At 34.9% G+C, this 21,719-nt stretch overlaps 1 protein-coding gene across 1 annotated transcript in view; it reads left to right on the top strand.

Annotated features, from left to right (window-relative positions):
* Gipc2 (GIPC PDZ domain containing family member 2) overlaps positions 1-10,724 on the top strand; it is an 84,228-nt gene extending 73,504 nt beyond the window's left edge. The window contains exons 5-6 of the mRNA XM_076862259.1: positions 374-455; positions 10,389-10,724. Coding sequence (XP_076718374.1) covers positions 374-455; positions 10,389-10,540 — 234 coding nt within the window. The 3' untranslated portion in view covers positions 10,541-10,724. The remainder of the gene's footprint in view (positions 1-373; positions 456-10,388) is intronic.
* The last annotated feature ends 10,995 nt before the right edge of the window (positions 10,725-21,719 follow it).

Raw genomic sequence — 21,719 nt, 5'->3', positions numbered from 1 at the left:
TTCTTTCTGAAGTCTTCCATATCTCTTTGATAAATTTGCTTTCTCCCCATGGTGCCCTTGTACCATTTATGTCCTTTATGATTGTTACATAGTCATTTATTTTTACTTCGATCTCCCCATTTAGATAGTAAGCTACTTGGGAACTATGTTCCCAGCTTTTAGTTTTTGAATCCATAACATTTAAAGCTAACACCAAAAGCAAATATTTACTGTGTTGATTTATATTTAGTTACAGAGCACATTCTTGAGATACTTTCACTAAAATAAGCTGAAGAACATCACCATGAGTTGGCTCTCCATCAAATTTTCCCCTGACAATCAAGATATTTCATTATAAAAATATGATGTCTTATTTCTCTCATTTTTGATAAAGCCCTCTGAAACCAAAGCAAAGGCAATCGAAAAGGTTGATGATCTTCTTGAACTGTACATGGGAATTCGAGATATTGATTTAGGTAAGAATATGCTTTTTAAAAATAAAACTTGATAAGAAATTGTATTTCAAACTGCATAGTCACCAGAAACACACAGCTAGGAACAGTGCACACCCTTCTCTTGGCATGGCAGCACTTCCAGCTTTCTGTGCCTGGTTTGCTTGGCAGCTCCATTTTCTGCAGGCTTTTCCCATCCTTGCCAGCATCAGCTTTTCCTTTTTTCCATCTGGACATCTTCTCTCTCTTCTTTGCAGAGCATTTTTAGGCTTGGGCTCTGGCTTTGGAGGAGCAGGTTTAATAGACAACTTTGTGGATCTTTTCTGGTTTGCCCATTACCTTGGCTCTATCTCTCCATCCCTTCAGCCCTTCTCTTGGGAAAGGTGGCAACAGCCATGGGACTTTGGTGCTGGACCCGGGGATGCAGCAGCTGTGGCTTTGCTCAGTCTGAGGATCCTTCTCACTGCTTCTCTCTGCTCTAAGAATATGCTACCTTCAGAAGTCTCCTATCTTCTAATTTGATGAAATCTAATGCTTATTTATGTTTTATTTATATATCCAATTGTGCCTTTCAAGATTAAAAAGTATTTGTAGAGTCACAAAAAGAATAATGGATATAAAGATAAGTCAACTTTTAAAAATTTTAGGTTTCTTTTGTGTGAGTGTGTGTGTGTGTGTGTGTGTGTGTGTGTGTGTGTTTAGAGATTAAACCCAATGATGCTCTGTCACTGAGCTATATCTCCAGCCCAGCCCCTTAAAAAAGTTTTTTTTTTTTAAAAATAAAATTGTGATTGCCCTGCCCCTGGTAATTTTTAATCTATATGTTGTGAATGATATCACCTGTTATTTTATGAATTTAAAAATATTTATGAAAATAATTTTGTGATTCAAATAAATGGTTTTATTAGCTGATTTTTCCATATTTACATTGATACAATTGTGTATTATGATATTAAAGTTGTATACAGTTTAATGTGGTTCCTGCAACCCTCTGAACAATGAATCAGAAATAAGGAGAAGGGGTGGGGGATGTGGCTCCATGGCAGAGCACTTGGCTGGCATATGTGAGGCAACATTAAAAAACAAAAAGGAGAAGACAGACACTTGGCACATGACTGATAAGCATTTGAGCAGTTGGATTTCTGTGTGTTTATTAGGTCATTATTAAGATGTCAAGGTCATGATTTGTCAGTTAAAATCCTATCAGTTGCAAATAACTACAAACAAGAATGAAGCAAAACCAAACCAAACCAAACCCCTAACTCTGTCTTGAGGTACAAAAGGGAGAAGTTTTAGATTCTTATAATGGAAAAGTTCAGAGATAGCTCTTATCTTCAAGAATGGCTAGACCCAGAGTTATAATGCTGTCATCAGAATATGGTTTTTTGGGGCTGAGGTTGGGCTCAGGGGTAGAGCACTTGCCTAGCACATGCAGGTCCCTGGGTTTGATCCTCAGCACCACATACAAAGAAAATAAAGGTATCGTGTCCAGCTACAACTAAAAAATAAAATTAAAAAAAAGAATATGGTTTTTCTTCTGGCAATTCTGGATTCATTCTGTGTCCCTTTGGTATCCCCTGGCAGCTTCAGGCTGTACCTCATGAAACTAAAATGACTGCAACTACTTCACTCTCTCTATCCTCTTAGCATCAAGCACAATGGGAAAGATGGAGGGGCAAGTCATTGGAACAAAATGCCCAAGATTGTCTTGGGTTGGGTTGGCAGTCCCAGGGGGATGGTTAGCTCTGGGCCAAATGTTCTATCTCTAGAGCTGAGAGTATCCTGAAATACAAGGATCAAGATTGAGAAAAGCCTGGTTCTTTCCTTGTGGAAGGTGGTTACAGGGTACAGTTTGTGCCTGCATGCACTGATGCGTGTGTGTGCATTTGAATCAGGTGCTGAATACATTTTCTAAAGTCAAGGACTTGCCTATTTTGTTTACCTGCTACCAGGTAGAGAATTTAAAGTTCATTCATCCTTCTCTATTCAATTTCCACTTATTTTAAATTTTTCTTATAGAATTGTCAAAAGACAAAATGAAAACAAATGTACTTTAAAGTCTTACTTGGTTTTTATTAATTGAAAATTGGGTAGCATCTTATTTTATAAAATAGAAGGAAGAATGTTTTAATGAGCTGAACAGAGGAGACAGGCTTCACAGACAGGAAGGGGCTGAAGAAAGCAAAACAACAAATACAATTGGTCATTCCAAGTTTACTTGCCTTATAAAGGCTACATCAGGGGACTTCCTTGTCATACCAGCAAAAACTGGCTTGTTTTAGGATTTGGCTATTATTTCTCACCCTGATTTCTTGGAAGATGAGATGAATAATTTAGTTTAGGCTTGTTGGTGTGGAACTTCAGCACAAGTGACCCTGTTTTGTTTTCATCTGTTGGGCCTAGTGCAAAGAACTTAGTCCAAACCAAGGTCCATTTCATTTACAGAATTTATACTTATTTTTTCTTGCCTGTCCAATCTTTAAAAATTTCTATAGTAGGATGTATAAATGAATTCTGTAACTAAAAAACACTCGTGCTCTGTTTCTTGATCCTTGAAGAAAAATAGAAAACTCACAATCCTAGAAGTTCACACAGGGCATTAAACATCCCTCACAAATTCCTTGTAAATTATTTAGTAATCTCTTTGGTAAATAAATTAGCAATCTCTTTGTAAGATTAATCAATCATCTGTAGCAAATTCCTCCAGTTGCCATGAAGCATTATCATTATAATGATTAGCAATGTGATCAGTCACTTAGGAAGGAAAAGTGTTAGGAAAATAATTATTTGAAGAATGTTTTAAATTAGGGCTTTCTACCATTCAGATATTATTAGCATGAAATATAAATCACAAATGTGAGACTTATTTAACAGACTAATGAATATATTTACTTCTATGTATTCCTAGTATTTCTTGACTTTCAGAAATGTTATTTCTTAATGCAAATTACATTGATATCACATTATTCTGGAATTATGTAAGTTTAAATTTTTTTTTTTAAAATAGCATAATCATAAAGTGATTGAAAACACTGTCCTTAAAAAGAAAAAGTAATTAGGGTATATTTATTATTTGAAAATAGAAATGAATTCAAATGAATTTCTGTAGGAAGTTAACTTTGAAGATGAATGTGCTTTATTTGGTTGTAAAGTTAAGGTGTGAACTGTGATTTTTCAACCAACCAGTTGCAATAACAAAAAAAGGTCCTAGAAGATTTTGAGTCTATGAGGTTTTATCTAAATTGACCTAACTTAATGGGAAATTGTATCATATAAGTTTTTTTCCCCTCTTCCTCTTCTTCTTTCCCTTCTCTTCCTCCCCCTCCTCCTTCCCCTTCATTTGATATTGGGGGTTGAAGCTAGGGCTTTGCCCATGCTAGGAAAGTACCCTACCACCGAGTGACACCCCCAGCTTCAGATTTCACCCTTTAAATGGTTGAATTATATGGTGTGTGTATTATATCTCAATAAAGCTTGTTTTTTTAAAAGAGAAAAAAGAATATATTCTATATTGGCTATGTTATTGGTGTTTGACTCATGCGAATTGTTTTAAATGGTTGATATTTATGAAAAGTCTTAAGGAGTATAAATGTTGAAGACCTTCCATGGAGTGAGGTACAGTTACAGATTTTATGGTCAAGTTAACAGTGATGACTAATCTTTATCTAAGTACTGGTGTTTGCCTTTTTGTAGGTTTGAATGCTAAGATTCAGAGAAGTTCTGCAACTTGCCCTAAGTTAACTAACAAGTTAGAACTAAGATTTAATTCTAGGACTTTGCTACTAAGATTTTAAGCTATGGAATAATTTTAAAATATCTAATAATTATGTTTAAATATTTAAAAACTTAATGGAAACTATATTGGCCTATGTCATTAAACTAGATTTGTCATTAATAGTAAAATGAAAGTTCAGGGGTGGTGATGATATAAGATATTTTCAGAATGTCCATGAGAGGTCAGCACTTAGCTGCTATGTGTGGTATAAAAGCTACTTTCAGTGGAATTTTTTTTTGCCAGACTGTATTCAAGTATTATACTATGATATATTGCAGATCTATTTCAGTAACAGATAAAAATCATATCAGTACTATCTTATGTTAATGTATTATATAAGCTATACAGTGTATTAGTATATAAGATAAAACTTTTTCATTGTGGTGAAGTTTTTTTGGCTTCTCTCTCTCTCTCTCTCTCTCTCTCTCTCTCTCTCTCTGTGTGTGTGTGTGTGTGTGTGTGTGTACTGTGGATTGAGCCCAGGGACTCTTAACCACCAAGTCACATCCCAAGCCTTTTTAAAATTTTTAATTTTGAGACAGGGTCTCTCACTAAGTTGCTTAGGGCCTTGTTAAGTTGCTGAGGCTGGCCTTAAACTTACAATTCTCCTGCCTCAGCCTCCTGAGTTGCTGGCATTATAGGCATGTGCCACCATGCCCAGCTGGCTTTTTGATTAAAGCAGAGATATAATCTTTTATCAAAAGGATAAAATTATAACATTCATTTTTTCTATAAGGATGTTTAAACATTATGTTTATGTATTAGCAAAAATTTAAAACATGTTCAAGTGCAGTTTTCAAGAGATTTATGGGGCATTATAGTATTTCTAGCACAATTATGAGGCTGTCTAATTAGTATTTTTTGCCACTTCTATAGTACCTCTCTCAAAGTAAATACTGAAAAATGTTGAGAGGCACAATAGTAGAGAATTCACAGGGAGTATGAATTCTGATTTCATTACTTTGAAGCTTTAGCCTTTGGGCAAATTATTAAGCTTTGATTTTCATATCTGTAAAAGGGGCACAATAAAAACAACCTCATAGAATTGCTAAGGCATCAAATTAAATAATGTATATAAAGTTCCTGTTACATCATAAATAACATATGTAACTATTATCATTCTCAGCAATTATCACTAATAATTATTAGTAGCAATAACAGTAGAGGAGTGGAGTTAGAAAATACAGGATTGCATATATGGAGGTGTGAGTACCTGTGGGACTGCATTGGATGTGGGGGTTTTTCCTCCATTTTTCTTCTATGTCAGAATGAGTGCATGAGTGAGATTATACATTTTGACTGCAAAGAAGTAGTATGGACATCTTGAAACAGTATTTTTTCTGATTTTATAATTAGGAAAAAAAAGCAGCAATTCTGTAAGTTAGAGCAGGCCAGGTCCACAGCACATTCCTGAGCTAAGTGCACTAGACAATGCTGCTGAGTTCCTGGAGGTATAAAAAACAATGTACTATATGCGCCAAGGGTTTTCCCCTGTTTACAGTAGTGTATGTGTGTGTGTGTGTGTGTGTGTATTAATGGAGGGAGATAGATAGATAGATTTTGATTGACTCCAAGTCCATCAGTAAATGCTTACATTGATTATTCCAACACTTAAAATCATCGTCTATACTATTGTTTCTGCTTCTGAATAGACTATACATTTTCTTATATCTTTTATCTGTGTGCATCTTATTTCTTTTTCAACTAGATTTCTTCTTCCATATATTTTACTCATAAGTGTTTAGGCAATTTGACTCAGTAAATGTTATTTGATGGACCTATAAGAAATAGTTAAAAGGTAGATTAAGCAAAATTCTGAACTTGAATCTTACTTCAGTTATTCTTACCATTTATGTTTTGGTTGCTCTTCTTTCACATCCTAGCTATGGGTCCAGAGTTTTGGACTTCACTTCCTCTAAACATGCTAGCTGTGCCAACTTGCCCAATATTTAAAAAATATTTATTTTTTTAGTTTTTAGGTGGACACAATATCTTTATTTTACTTTTATGTGGTGCTGAGGATTGAACCCAGTGCTTCATGCCTCATATTAGGTGAACACTCTACCATTGAGCCACAACCTCAGCCCCCAATATGCACAATATTTAAGTTTAATTACAAAGCCTCCTTTGTCTCTACCCATCCACCAGTATTTGCTATGTGTAAGATACTGAACTAGTTCCTTTTGGCATGAAAGACTGAGTAAGCTAATCAAGATCCACTGGAAATTTATTCCTTAGTAGGATAGAAAACAATACATAAAAATAAGATCAGTATAGATTTTAAGACTTGAGCAATGTTGAATATGCACTATAAGATCTTTTATTAATGTTATTTTTAGTGCATTTCAACTAAACAAAATCATGGGTTTCACTGTGGCATATTCATACATGCATATAATATCTACTAATCCCGTACCTTCTTTTACCCTTTTCTTTTCCCTCCCTAGTTCCTTTCCTCTTTTCTAACAGTGTTCTTTCTACTTTCATGGTCAACACACCCAACCCTATATTCCATATATGAGGGAAGACCTGCAATACTATCTTTCTTAGGCTGGTTTATTTCACTTAACATTATAATCTCCAGTTTCATCTATTTTTCTGCAAATGGTATGATTTCATTCTTCTTTATGGATGAATAATATTCCACTGTGAATATATACACCAGTTTTCTTTATCTATTCATCCACTGACACCTAGCATGTAGGCTGTTTCTATAATTTTGTTGTTATGAATTTGTACTGTAAGATCTTATTACTTGAGTATTGCTTGGGGATAAATACCACCTGGGAGTTGTTGAAAGGGAAAAATCTCAGGCATAACTGCAGAACTACTGAAGCAGAATCTGTATTTTATCAAGATTGTAGTTAGATTGTTTGCACCTTTAGTATGAAAAATGCCGGCAGAGGGTTTAGAGAATTCAGATATGACTTCCATTTGTGGACAAAGAGTTTCATCGAGGAGAGGACCTTCAAGGAGAGAAAGGATTTTGATGGTGGAGCTGGTGACTAGGAGATTATCCAATGCAAAGACAGAAGGATTAAAAATAGCATTTTTAGTAATCATATTTTTGAGGGCATAGCATTAGTGTAGAGGAGTAAGGTCATTTGGGAGCCAGAGGTGCTTCAGATCAGAATGACAAACTAGGGTTTAGAGTTTTGAAGAAGTTGGTGACACAAGGAATATTTTTATATATGGGGATGAGAAAGACAAGAGGTGGAACAGAGCTTCCTTGTCCTTTTGTTCTATTATCTACGGAATCAGAGCTGTGCTTTAGAAAGAAGAGTCTAATGTGCCCATGTGGAATGGGCTGATGACTTAGAGATGAAGTAAATGGCATGGTGGCAGTGGGAATGGAAAGAATCAGTTAGAGCAATTACAAAGATAGAACAAAGGAGAGGCAGTATTGATTCACAAGCTGAGGGACTGGGAGAAGAGGAAGATAACAGGAGAGAGCTTACCACACTGAGGACAATGGTGGAAACTGGAGAAAGGGTAGCAGTTTCTGAAGGGTAGATGAGTTTGGTTTCTGTATCTGCTGCTTGAGATGCTAATGGCACACGTAAGAAGGATTGCCCACCACTTATTCAGACATGGGAGGGTGGGGCTCAGGAGAAGTTGGGGGTAGAAGCAAAGGCCTGGGGCTTCTCTGCAGCAAGGTCTTGTTTACATAGGGATTGCAGATCAGTTCTCCAAGGCAGGACATCTAAGGAGGAGAGAGACGCAGATGGAACCTCCAGGATTGTGGGGAATATGGATGGAGTACACTTGTCTGGGCATTTGGTTTCTTTTTTGAGGGAGCTTTATTCTTTTCTTGAACATAGTACCATGACTTCCTGTTGAAAGAGATAAAACACTGGTTATGGATATTAGGGATTCCTTAATAGTTTAGAAAATAATTTCCCAAGTACAGCTACTTAGTACTCATGAGAAAAATTTTTTTCCTCTCCTATTTGAATTTCTCTACTGTTTTAAAAAGTTTTTATTCATTGTCTTCATAGAGATTTCTACCAATATTCTACTATTGTAGTTTTAAAACATAAAGCATAGTTGAAAGATGTTTTAGTGAATTCTTCTCCATTTGTCATCTAGATTATGCCATTAATATTTTACTAAAGGGGATAAAGCTCAGTGGTAGAGTGTTGGTTCAGTGTGTGTGATGCTATGGGTTTGATCCTCGGTACCAGTGGAAAATTTTCTTTTACTAAAAGGCTTGGAGTGTAGTTCAGTGGTAGAGTACTTGCCTAGCATGCACAAGGTTCTGGGTTCTATCCCCAATAGTGCACATACACATAATTGATTTTTGGTTTTTTGTTTTGATAGTGCTGGGGATTGAACCCAGGGCCTTGTGCATGCAAGGCAAGCACTCTAACAATGAGTTATATTCCCTGTTCCCACATTGTTTTTTTTTTTTTTTTTACTATAATTAGTTTATTATTTCTTTTTAAAAAACAGTTTTTTTAGTTATAGTTGGACACAATACCTTTATTTTATGTGGTGCTGATGATCGAACCCAGAGCCTCATACGTGCTAGGTACACACTGTATCATTGAGCCCCGAGTTTATTATTTCTACTTATCTATTCCTTGTATAGATTTTTGTAAAAATGTAGTTATGATTATAATGTAAAATGTATATAACTGTTCTTTTCAGTAAATCCTAAGAGAAAATATTTCCCCAGGTTATTACAAATTGTTCATAAACACTAAAATTATTTCAAAAATATTTTATCAAATATTTCACCCCATACATTTCATTGCAGTAGAGATTAATTATTAATTCTACATTTTAGATTTATTTGATACTTAGTTATACCTTTATGCTAAATTATTTTCTGTTTTTAAGATTTTGCTTTTTTTTTGGTACTGGGGGTTAGACCCTTCTGCATGCTGCACACATGATACCTCTGAGTTCCAAATCCAGCCCAAGATTTTATTTTTAAAGTACAGATTACCAAGGGTGGAAATGTTATGTAGATTAATGGATATGAAATTTTTGAGGTTTTTGTCACTTGTTTCCAAATTGTTTTTCAATAGTCTAGTTTATAAAGTCAAACCAGCATGTTGGAGTATTGATTTTAATACATCCTGCCCAATCTTGCCATATTCTTTAAAAACAGGAAAAGTTTTCATAAACTCAGGAGCTTTAGAAGAGTCTGAGTAACTTGGTAGGATCTGTGGCTGGAGCAGTTCACTGCAGCTGAGGACCTCCCTCCTTTTTGAAGTACTTCTGGTTAATGATCAATGAAGAGCACTTTGGGTCATGGTTGAGAGGTGAGGGAGGGTAACCACAATTAAGAGAAGGGCTTCAGTTCCTCCTCTTTATTACTGTTTTGCCCCCCTTTAATTGAAACTATCCCAAACTTACAAAGAGTTACATGTGAAGTGCAAAGACATTTTTGTCTTAAACCATTTGAGAGTAAGTTACCTTACTGATATTCCATTGTTCCCCAATAAATTTTTGTGTATTTCCTATAACAAGGGTGTTCCCCTATTGATCCAAAATATAATCAACCAAATAATGAAAATAATGTTGACACATTATTGCCATCCAATATTTATTCCTATTCATGTTTCATCAAATTCTTTAATAGGTATGATAGCAAAAAAGTGTGTTAAAAAATCATATGTTGCATTTACATACCACGCTGTGTCAACTTAAATAGTTATCCCTTATTTACTTAATGGTCATGACCTTGATGCTTTGGAGGGTAAAAGCAAGTTATTTTGTAGAATGTTTCTCCATTTTGTTTTGTCCAATCTTTTTTTTCCCCATAATTACATTTAGGCTGCACTTCTTTGGCAGGAGTACCACAAATGTGGGATGCTGTATTCTTTTTTGTTACATCTTAGATAGTTAATGACTCTTGGGAGGCTGGGAAGGGGTGTACTACAAGGTTTTCTTTCAGAATAGCTTGTTTTGCACATAGGAATGCTGGAGGTTCCCAAACAATTAGCTTCAAGGTAGGAGAGAGGTCGGTGGGTGACAGCTGCCAACCTGGTGCAGCGGACAGATTGTTGAAAAAATGTCTTTGTTACCTTAAGAAGTGAAAATGAGTATCCTCATGTTTTAATTTACCTAGGAATATATGATATGTATGTATGCTACATTTGGAAAGCACTTCCTGGGATCATTTTTCTCAGTCCTATGATGATATCTCATTTATCCTTAATTATCTTTGACAGCCACCACAATGTTTGAAGCTGGAAAGGACAAAAATAATCCAGATGAATTTGCCACAGCACTTGATGAAACTCTTGGAGACTTTGCATTCCCAGATGAATTTGTCTTTGATGTTTGGGGAGCCATTGGTGATGCTAAACAAGGAGGATTTTGATGTGGATGATCTATCTCTGAAGAAATGAACTATTGTTCTTAAAAAAAATCTGTATAAGAATTCTTTTAGACACCTTCATGAACTCTGGTTTAGTTTTGTGTATGTGGAATCAAGTCTGAAATATAATTGTTAATTTTGATTTCTGAATTCTCTTTATTGTAATTATTTTTATAGTTCGTGTAAGTTACTTGATATGACTGATTTTAATATTCATTTGGAAATTTTTAAAAGAAAGATTTAAGGAGTATTTTTACATAAACATTTTTTCTCTCCATTAATATCATATTTAGTTTTCTGCATTTAGTTTTCTGATTGCAACAGCTTTGTAGATTTTGTTTTGCAAAATCTTAATGTAATGATAATTAGAATAGGAGTATAATTACCTCAGAACATCTTCATTTTATTTTATTATGCTAGTTTGAATAGAATATTTTCTGAAAATGAAATGTGAATTATGCCTACCATAGGTCTAGAAGCATTGTTTTTTGCTCACTGAGTAAGTGAAGGAAGATTCCTTTGGTCTGCTGTTTTCTATGACATACTTTCTCTCTTTGTGAAACAAAGATTCATTTTCTTTTTTGCTTTTTTGTAGTTGCTCTTAAAACTTGTGGTTGAGTCTGTTGTGTGTATACATTTGCATTGCATGGGTGGAAGACGCAGGGAGGGTAGAATCACTTGTATTTGATTTTTTTTTTTTTTTTTGCAGTTCTTAGAATATTATTTCTTTTTTTCCACCTATAACTACTTTTATGTTACTCTTTATGAGCACTCCAGGGAAGGTTTTATATTCTGTGTAGCACTTTCCCTTTGAAAGTTATTTACTCAGAAAACCACTATGTTTGAGAATATTTTTTGGGGGAGGGGTTAAGCAGCAATCCTTTTCAGCCTCCTAAACTTTAGAGGAGATATTATCTGAAATAGGTTTCCTCCTAGTAGAAATAAAGGAGAAAGGAGAACTAGGGAATGTATTCGCCTATTATTTTGGAGTTCTTACACACTCCCTCTAACTCTTACATTATTGAGGAAATTGAGGGTAAATGACAGTCTTATCACTCTTTTTTGGCATTTATTGATGTAAGGGAAATGAAAATGAGTGGTTTCAATATAGATCATTTAATAAGGCAGAGCATGGTGTGACCAAGTGTGCTTCTAAAGTGTTCGATGAGAACTGCTGTGCACTGTCCCAGGAATCAGAAATAATCCCTTGTGAGGGAGGCATTCTAGGAAATCAGGATAGTGCTCTTTTCATGCTGGGTTTTTGCTTAGATAACTCTGTTGTCCTCTGGTAAAAGGTTTCTTTTGCTGCCATCTACTCCTCTGTCATGTGATGTTAATGCTGTGAAGCTAATATTAATCTGAAATGGGCACAGAGCTGTTTTAGCCATTAGTATGTAACCAAGGTGCCTTAAAGAATATGGATTGTTTTATTGTTCTTGCCCAGTATTTTAAGATAGGATCCAGCTCAGTTTGCAATCTGTCAGTACTCATTTAATGGGTTTCTTTTGGAGGTTCCTAAAATACCTATTATTGTCTTTTTTTTTTTTTTGAAAAACAGGGATTGAACTCAGGGGCACTTGACCACTGAGCCACATCCCCAGCCCTGTTTTGTATTTTATTTAGAGACAGGGTCTCACTGAGTTGCTTTGTGCCTTGCTTTTGCTGAGGCTGGCTTTGAACTCGAAATCCTCTTGCCTCAGCCTCCCAAGCTGCTGAGATTACAGACATGTGCCACTGCGCCTGGCACTATTATGTCTTAATACCACTTATCTTATACAAAAAAAGCTGATATTTTTAGAAATAGGAAAGTTGTTATATGATTTAGGAGACCCATAGAAACATTTTAAGCAACAAAAATATAATTTCTTGGGCTGAGGATGTAGCTCAGTTGGTAAAGAGTGCTTGCCTCACATGCACAAGGCCCTGGGTTCAATCCCCAGCAACACCCCCCACCCCCCAACAAATTTCTTGGAACTATATGTTAGATTTGAAATGATTCATTGTTTTATCATTATTATTTCAAAAAGATTTTTTTTTTTTTTTTTTGTAAGAGACAGGTCTTGCTGCATTGTGCAAGCTGATCTTGCACTTGTGGTTTCCAAGCAATCCTACTGTCTCAGTCTCTGAATAGCTGAGACTTTCAGGCACATGACACCATGCTCCACTGACTTATTGTTTATTATTGATGGATGTCAGTTTCTCCTTTTTGGGGCATGCATGAAGACTGAAACTTGATGCTGTGGTTTATGGGATGTATTCTTAGCAATGATCTTTCTAGAACTTTGATGTGTAAGGTACATCCATGTACAGCTTGATTATTCTTGTCTCTGTTCAAAGGGATATTGTTCTTTTTGAGGACTTCATCTGGGCTCAAGTGCTTTGTATACTAATGGGTTTTTCCTTGAAATGTTCTTAACTCTAACATCTATTGGTAATAAGGTCATCTTTTATGTCATTTTGTTCCCATACCTGAAAATACATCTATTTGTGAACTTTGTGCCTTTTTGCAACTCACTGTGCAGAAAAAGGAGTAGACTCTATTTTTAGTGCAGTCACATAAGTGTGGGCTACTCTGCTGCTGGTGCTACGATGGGGCAAATCATTGTTTTGAAACATTCATTTAATTAGTGCCACTAGACATTTTCAGGACTCTCATTTTCTTTTCAGTTTTTTTTCCCAATGAAGGATGGTTATTTTATTTGTTTATGATTTCCTCTGATTGCAAGATAGCATCTTCTCTTAGTGGCCACTAAGAGCACACAATGTGTTTTCTTTGATTGTGGCATAAAATATGGATGATGATTGAACTGGGCCTTGAACATAGCTGGGTCCTGATCAGATGTACACATTATGATGATTACAAATAGATATATTTTGAGCTTCTGTGATGTTTCAAAACGTAATTATATAATTTCATGACGTGAAACTTTACGAATTCAATTATAAAAGCAATAATCCGTTAGCTTCTGGAGCTGCTATATCCAATATTATAATGTGACTGAAAATGAAAAAGAGATAACAGTCTTCCCAAATGATGTACAATTTACAATGTTCCCTCTCTAATTTGAGCAAATAAATATTTTTTCAAGGAAAGTACACTTCATGAGCCCATGTTATTGCTCATCTTCCTGGTCTCCTGTGGTTATCATTGCCTATCCAGAATTAGCATATTTGCTAAATGAATTTCATCTGCAAAATGGAGTTTGCAACATAATGGCCCTTCTAAATAGAGCATAGTTATCCACCAAAGATGTAAGAGATTGATCATATAATGGCTTTTTCACTCTCTGATGCATCTAAAAATAGATACCAAATAGAGTATTGCTATTACTCTGGTGGAGATACTAGGTTAGAAGGCAGGTTAAGTGTTTTACCAAAGCTATTAGTGAGTAAAGAGAGAGGCGATGATATTCGACTTAGTCCCAAGTACTAGTGCCCTATTTAAAATACACATTTATTTTCTTGAAAAAGATTAAAGGAGATAACAAAGTAGTTACAAGTCCTTACATATATCATGATTATAAAATGTTTCTTAATTTGTGAACTATATAAAGTGGTATAGCCTGTATTATTAAGTGAAAACTTAATTTTAAGAAATGATTCCTGGTTATTATCTGCTAGGAGGGTGGAAGGTAAATATGACATTCTTATTTCAATCAGAGATAGTAAGTCTCTATAAGACTTAGGTATAGCTATAAATATTTTTGAAGCAGTAACAAAAAAGAAGAAATTTGTTGGTTTGATTTAACATTTAATATTTTGAACCATTTGTGCCATACAAAAATATAGGTAAAATATTCTATTTTTTTTAAAAAAAGGTTTTTCTCATTTGTAAAAAATCATAACATGTACTTAATGTTTTTGAGATTGGATTTTGGGGATCTACTAATCAATTGTGAATTTTATTTTGATACTGTTCTAGGATATATTGTTTATTATATTTCTACTTATAGATGTGAAATTTAGTTGTGTGTTGATCAAAAAATAAATTATTTGTTGTATATAATTTTGTAATATTTCTTATATTTAAAATATGCTTCCTTAAAAACCTTTTTATGAAACAAAGGATGAATATTTTCGTCATTGAAAAGATTTGGAGTTTTTCAAAAGGTCAAGGGTTGTATGTTTTCTCTCATGTGGAAGGTAGAGAGGAAAAAAGAAAAGAAGGATGGGGGATGAATCTCATGAAAATTTGATGAAGATCAGTAGAACAGAGGAAGGGGACCAGGGTGAGGGAGGAGAAGGGGGAAAGGGGAAATACTAGGGAATGACAATGGCCAAATTATATTGTTATATTTTGTGTATGTATGAATAGGTAACAACAAATTCTACCATTATGTTCAATTAAAATGTACCAATAAAAATGTGGAAAAAAAAGCAAAAAGAAAAAAAAGGTTTGAGATTTTAATAATTTTAGAGTTTTTAATATTGCTCTTATAAATGACAGGACTAGCACTGTGATTGTTCAGCCTATTATGTTTTTAACATACCTTGGTATATTTTTTTCTTAACATATTTTATGTCAGGTATAATCTCTAAGGTCTCTAACTTTAAAATTCCCAAATTGTTTGCTTGGATTGAGGGAAAATAAGTACCGCTGTAATATAATAGTAGCAAGTGGTTTCAGCTATAAGATGAAAGCTTCTCAGAGTGATGCTTTCTCCTTTATTCCTCCATTTAACAAATTTCATGGCAGAAGATTCTGAACAATTGTGTGAGTAAATAAGTGGAACTATCAGTGCATAGCTCTTAGGTTACATCTTTTGGATTTATTATCTCCTTGGTACATTCTGAAGACCTCATAAAAGCTATTAGAAATCCACACAAATACTACATTAATTCCAAAGGTTGGGTAAATCAGACCCAGGAATCTGCATTTGGAAACATCCTCCAAGTGATTCTAATGGAGGTGAATCATGGATCTTTACTTTGAGGTCTTTGAAGGTTCTGGCCTATCTCTAGAGTAAGGATATGACTTTGAGAGCTCATGCTCTATCAAGGTAAGCAGAGACATAGAAATTATTTCTAATACAAACAGGTAAGTGCTATATGGGCATAAGATTATGTGGAAGAAAGCTGTATGTGACAGCAGGGCTTTTTTTTCATTTTACAAATTAAAAAATTAATTTTTTAATTTTTAATTTTAAATTTTTTTTTAAAATTTAAAAGTAGCTGACTTTTTAAATTTAAAAAATTTTTTATTAATTGTTGATGAATTTTTATTTTATTTGTATGTGGTGCTGAGAATTGAACCCAGTATGTCACACATGCTAGGCAAGCACTCTATCACTGAGCCACAACCCCAGTCCCAAGTAGCTGATTTTTATAATATAATTTGTTTGCTAGAAGAATTTTTTTACCTTAGTTGAATAGACTTCTTGATTGACACTATGGATTAACCCATGAGATTGATTTTGTCTCAGTTTACATACAGTATTTAATGCTTACTGATGATATAAATAAACATTGGTTATTTATTTACCCTTGTTAGTATTTTATCCTATTCTAGTTTTGCAGGTGATAATCCTCTGAAACAATCAATGGTTTCAAAAGAACATTTTTGCTTTTAGTAGAATGGAATTCACATGCATGATAAGATTGGCCTCTCTAATGACAGTAATATCAGTGGGTCTAAGCTTGAGAAAGTGGTACATGAATTCTCCTTGTATAGATTTTTTTCTTAGTCTTCCTTCATGAAGTGGGTAAATATTGGACATGTGTTATTCTTTATTATCTTATGTGTCATTTAAAAATATGTGGGAAACAATGTTTCTGATTTTTAAAAATTATAGACCCAATGAAAAAATAAAATCACAAGATATTTTGCAAGATGTGAAACAAGCAACAAAAAAATTATAGACCCAATAAATACATTTAACTTTGGAAGAATGGTTTTCTTAAAAGTCAGAATTTCTGTGCCCATGGAGGTCAGATAACCTATCATAAACATATTTTGTTTTAATTTTATTTTATAACTTTTCAGAGAAAACTAAACAAATATAAAAATGAAATAAACCAAAGACTCAGTGTCTTCCCCATAAAACAACAAGACACTATCTCTTCTGCAGTGGCACCAAAGGACAATGAGGGAATAAAATCCTCAATGTTTAAGGAATGATGAGAGAAACTTGTGATATTTTAGCTTTGGTTGAAGGATGAGGGGAACATGGTAGCCATCTTCCTCTCCTTCCTCTATTTTACCATTTCTATTAAATGCATCTTCAACTTACATGTTACTTTGCTGATTCTCTCTTTTCTATTCAACCTTCATCCATGGGAACTCCTCTCTCTCTCTCTCTCTCTCTCTCTCTCTCTCTCTCTCTCTCTCTCTCTCATAGATGGACACAATATTACTTTATTTATTTACTTATTTTTATGTTGTACAGAGGGTCAAACCCAGTGCCTCACACATACCAGGCAAGTGCTCTACCAATGAGCCACAAACCCAGCCCCTCTACCTTCTTTTCTTAGGTGACTCATCTGTTCTTGTGCCTTTTAATGTTTTAATATTAATAATCCCTAAATTCATACCTCTTGTTCAGACCTCTCCTCTGAGCTCCAAACTCAGATATTTGTCTCTTAATACCTCCACTTGATGTCCTGAAACTTTACCCTCCTATTCAGGATGAAGCTTTAGCTTTTTCTTAAAAGTCTTGTTTTCTAGACTGGAGATGTAGCTTAGTGGTCCAGCACTTGCTTACTATATGTGGGACCCTGGGTTGGAGTCCCCATCATTGCCCAAAACAAACACCTCCTCTACCCCGGAAAAAAACCCCAAACCAACCAAATAAAGTCTTGTTTTCCTTACATAGAAAGTGGTATCACAATTCACCTTACTGTTCCTTCATCTACCCCACCAAATTCATCAGCTAGTCCTTTTCATTGTATTTCCCAAAATATTTCTCAGATATGTCCATTTCTTTCCAGTTTTGCTATCATCTCTTTAATCCACACCTCATTCCTTATCTGGGCTGTAGCAACAGACACTGAATTGGCACCCTTCTATTCCTGCTCTCCCAGTGTAGACTTCACATAGTAATAAACATTTATGGCAAGACACGAGTGTTCAGCTTATTTAAAAAATGAAAATGTAAATGTGTCTCTTTTTTCTTCTCTGGAAGTGTTTGATGGTAAGACCTTTCTGTCTTACCATTTCTATTAAATGCATCTTCAACTTACAATATTTTATGATGGGTTTATTGGGATGTAACCCAATAAGTAAGTCGAGGAACTTCAGATACATATAAAATGTATATATGTGTGTGTATGTGTATGGATATGAGGAGATTTATTATAGGAATTGGCTCTTGTGGTTTGGGAGGCTAAGAAGTCCTACAATCTGTTCTGTGAATTTGGAGAACCAGGAAAGCTGATTCCATTTGAGTCTAAAGATCTGAGAATAGGCTGGAGAGGGGTGGTGGTAAGTCCTGGTCTGGCTTTGCAAGTCTGAGAACCAGGAGCACCTCGCTGTCCAAGGACAGGAGAGAATGGATGTCCTAACTCAAGTGAGAGAGGGAATTCACCCTTCCTGTGCCCGTTTGTTCTATTCAGGCCCTCAGTGGATTGGATGGTGGTCACCCACGTTGGGACATTCATTTGCTTACACAGTTCACCAATTCAAAAGCTGATTTCTTCTGGAAACACCCTCCCAGACACACCTAGAAATAATATTTACCAGCTACTTGCATGACCAGGTCCTTGTCATCCTTCAGTCATCGGTTTAAATGACACTTCTTGCCAAGCACAGTGGCACAAACCTGTAGTCCCATTGGCTCCCAAGGCTTAGGCAGGAGGATTGCAAGTTCAAGGCCAGCCTCAGCAACTAAGCAAGACCCTAAGCAATTTAGCAATTTCGCAAGAATCTATCTCAAAATAAAAATAAAAAGGGGCTGGGGATGTGGCTCAGTGGTTAATAATCCATGGTACAAAAAAAAAAAGTATACAAAAGCCTAGAAGCTTTTCTTGACCCTCTCCTTATTCTTTGTAATCTTGATTTCAGCTTTTGTTTTTTGTTTCCACGGTAACACATCATTATTTGTAATTCTTTTTATCAGTATGCTTTTATTCTATAGCATTATCTACTAGAATATAGGCTTCTGAGGGATGGCATTGTTTCTGTCTTTCTCAGGATTGCAGGCCCAGCACTTAGCATGGAGCCTGGTACATGTTAAACACTATTGTGGGTATTATTGGTGAAAAATATCTACAAATATTTGCATGCTTACTGTGTGCCCAGTTGCAGAAAATGGGTCATCTGACCTCATCTTTAGCAACCTCTTGATTTAGGTCATGATTACTCCCACCTTAAAGATGAAGAAGCAGGTCCTGAGAAATTAAATCACTTACTCTAGGGTACACATTTGGTTAGTGGCAGACAGGATTTGAACACAGTTTTGAGCTTAAGTCCTGAGCTCTCTCAGAAGCTGATTCTGTTAATATTTTACCAGAACAATGTAAAATGTACTAGTCACTCAACCGAAGACAGTTTTGTAGGGAATGAAAGCCTGGAGAGCAAGGTTAGAGATTCAATTAACTCTTCTCCTGAGCCTGCATAAGGAACAGCTCCCTAGAGGTCAGGCCAAGAGGAAGCAGATTTACACAACCAAATAACTGATCTTAGGATAGAAACCATATGCTGAAGGTTTTTAGTGATACTTTAGGTTAAAAAAAATAAAATTAGTAATAATTAAGCCTAGAGTTTTTATTTAACAATGTGGTCACTGGCATGATAAATTCTTGCTGGAATGACTAAAAAGATTTTAAAAAGTCTGATCATTTTTTTCTTAATTTTTAATTGATGCATTTTAATTATACATAATAGTGGGATTCATTGTGACACATTGGTACATGCACAAAACATAATTTATTTGCTCAGTTTCATTCCTGGTATCTCCCCTTGCCTTCCCATTCCCCTCCCTTTGGTCCCTTTCCTCTGCTTACCACTGACCATTTCTTGAAAAACAAGGACTGGCCTTAGAAATCTTTCAAATCTTCTGGGTAAACTGATTTCATGGTTTAATTGATTTGACTTGGGATGTGGGTATTTTGCTTTCTGGACTCATTATTGTTTCGCTTGTGTTTCAGAAAACTATTAAGGGCAACTGTGTTCATGAATCTCTTTTGATAGTATGAGAGAGAAAAAATTTAAAAGTAGCAGCTGATTACCAAATACCCTTTGTGCCATTTACTGTTTAAAAATGACATTAGCATTTGAAGTCTCATGGCCCATGAAATCTTATTGTTAATTACTTTAAAAAAACTTAAAAGTTCTAAGGAATAAATTGGGAAGTTATGTTGTGTTAGAAGGCCCGTTTCTGTACTAAAACTAATTTGTATGCTGAAGGGGGCAAGTTTATAGAAATGATTACAATTCCCCTAATATATTCTGACTTGATAATTTCCTATACATAAAATTGGTCAATTTCAACAATACCTTGTGAGTTAATAACCAGGATTATTTGTAAGGCTTCTCTCAGTATTAGATCCAAAATAAGACTCTTTGTAAGTGTTGATTTAAAAAAAGAACTTAATTATGTTCCTTTCCAGAGGATCAAATAATCATTTATAATGGAGACATGTGTTTATTGAATTCCAATTTAAATGAGGGTCGGGGGACTTCTGAAGTAGGAAGGTAGATTGAAATAGAGTGGTACGTTAAAGAGCAATCATTCAAATTTCTATGGAGTATGTCTGTGTCTCTCCTTTTCAACTTTATTGATAAACATCATCAATCACTTTGGTTTAATTTTTAAAAATAAATTAATGGGATTCCATAGTTTCCTATACATGATTAAAAGGAGATCATCACTCTTACAGCCCCAAATCACCCAATTTAGCACAAGTGAATTCACTAGACTCATTTCTTTTCTACCTTGGCTGACCAGTAGGTGGCACTCCCTGTCCTGACTTGTACTTCAAGCGATCTTTCTCTTGTGAACCTCAACAGCAAGGCGGTATTTTTTATTTTCTTGTACCCATTCTGATTTGTCCAGTGTGATCTTTGAGCTCATCTGTGATGTTATTAAGTAGGGGTCCTTGACAGCTAAGGTGTCTTTGATACTCAGATATTTCCTGAAACTTGGGGATTGTATTATGTGGTCCCAGAGGCTATTCTGGGTGAACGAGTAATTCTACCAAATTGACTTGAGTTCCTCTAGACTTGAGAGGCGAAGAAAACGACTGAGCACTGAAGTGCTGCAGAAGTGATTATGGTTAATATTCTGTGAAAGTTAGATGACTTCATGTCAAGCATAAAATTAAATAGGTACATTAAAAACAGTTCATAACTTCAAAACTTTTAAATGGGGTTCAAGCAAACAGAAAATTGTGAATTAAATTGTTCTTTGCTTGAATAACTAAAACAAGTTGAGCGTCTTTGCCTTAAGTAATAATCATGAAAAGACTTTATATCCATTAAGGTAGAATTCTGACCAAATGTTGATTCATATATTACTGTTTTAATGACTGTCAGTTGAATTTTTATTTTTTCTAATGTTTTTCACGTTTAATTTACCACCACTTTTGAGCTACAACACTGATATATGTCACAGGATATTTTCCTTTTGTTAATTGGAAATTAGTTCTAGTTTCACCTGATGCTACTTGAGAGACTCATTATCTACTTGTAAATAACATTCATTAGAAACAAGAATTTTTAAAGTTGGAATTGTGATAGTTTCCTATAATCATAACAATATAGAACTGCTTTCTTGTAGACTGTGTTTGCCATTTTGTGGTCCAGATCTTATATGAGTGATTTCCTGCCACTGTATGAGATAATCTTGCCCATGAGGGAAGCAGATGAATAACAAATGAAAGCTCCAATTTAGAAAGTTTTCTCTGGGCTTTATAACTGGTCATGATATGATAGAGTCTAACAGGGAGTAGCAGAGATATTAAAGGGAAAGTTGAAAGGAAACAGTAGTTTCTAGAGAATTTCCCTTTACTATAACCTGTGGAAAAGTCCTGCTGTGAGCATTGATCTTATTTTAAATGTCTGAATTCTTTGTGTTGCTTTGATAATAAGGACTTCATAATCTCTAGAATTCAGTAATTGGCTCCAGGAATAATAGCATGGATAATTAGGTAGTGAATGTCAGGCATTAAATTATTGTTTAATTTATTAACATCACTGATTTATGGGTCACTTTTACACTACTGCTTGTTTTCTCTGTCCATGGTG

Source organism: Callospermophilus lateralis, chromosome 7 (assembly GCF_048772815.1).
Source record: "Callospermophilus lateralis isolate mCalLat2 chromosome 7, mCalLat2.hap1, whole genome shotgun sequence".
NCBI classification, from domain to species: domain Eukaryota; kingdom Metazoa; phylum Chordata; class Mammalia; order Rodentia; family Sciuridae; genus Callospermophilus; species Callospermophilus lateralis.
The sequence above is the reverse complement of the archived record's forward strand: the minus strand, read 5'-3'. Positions and strand labels throughout refer to the sequence as shown.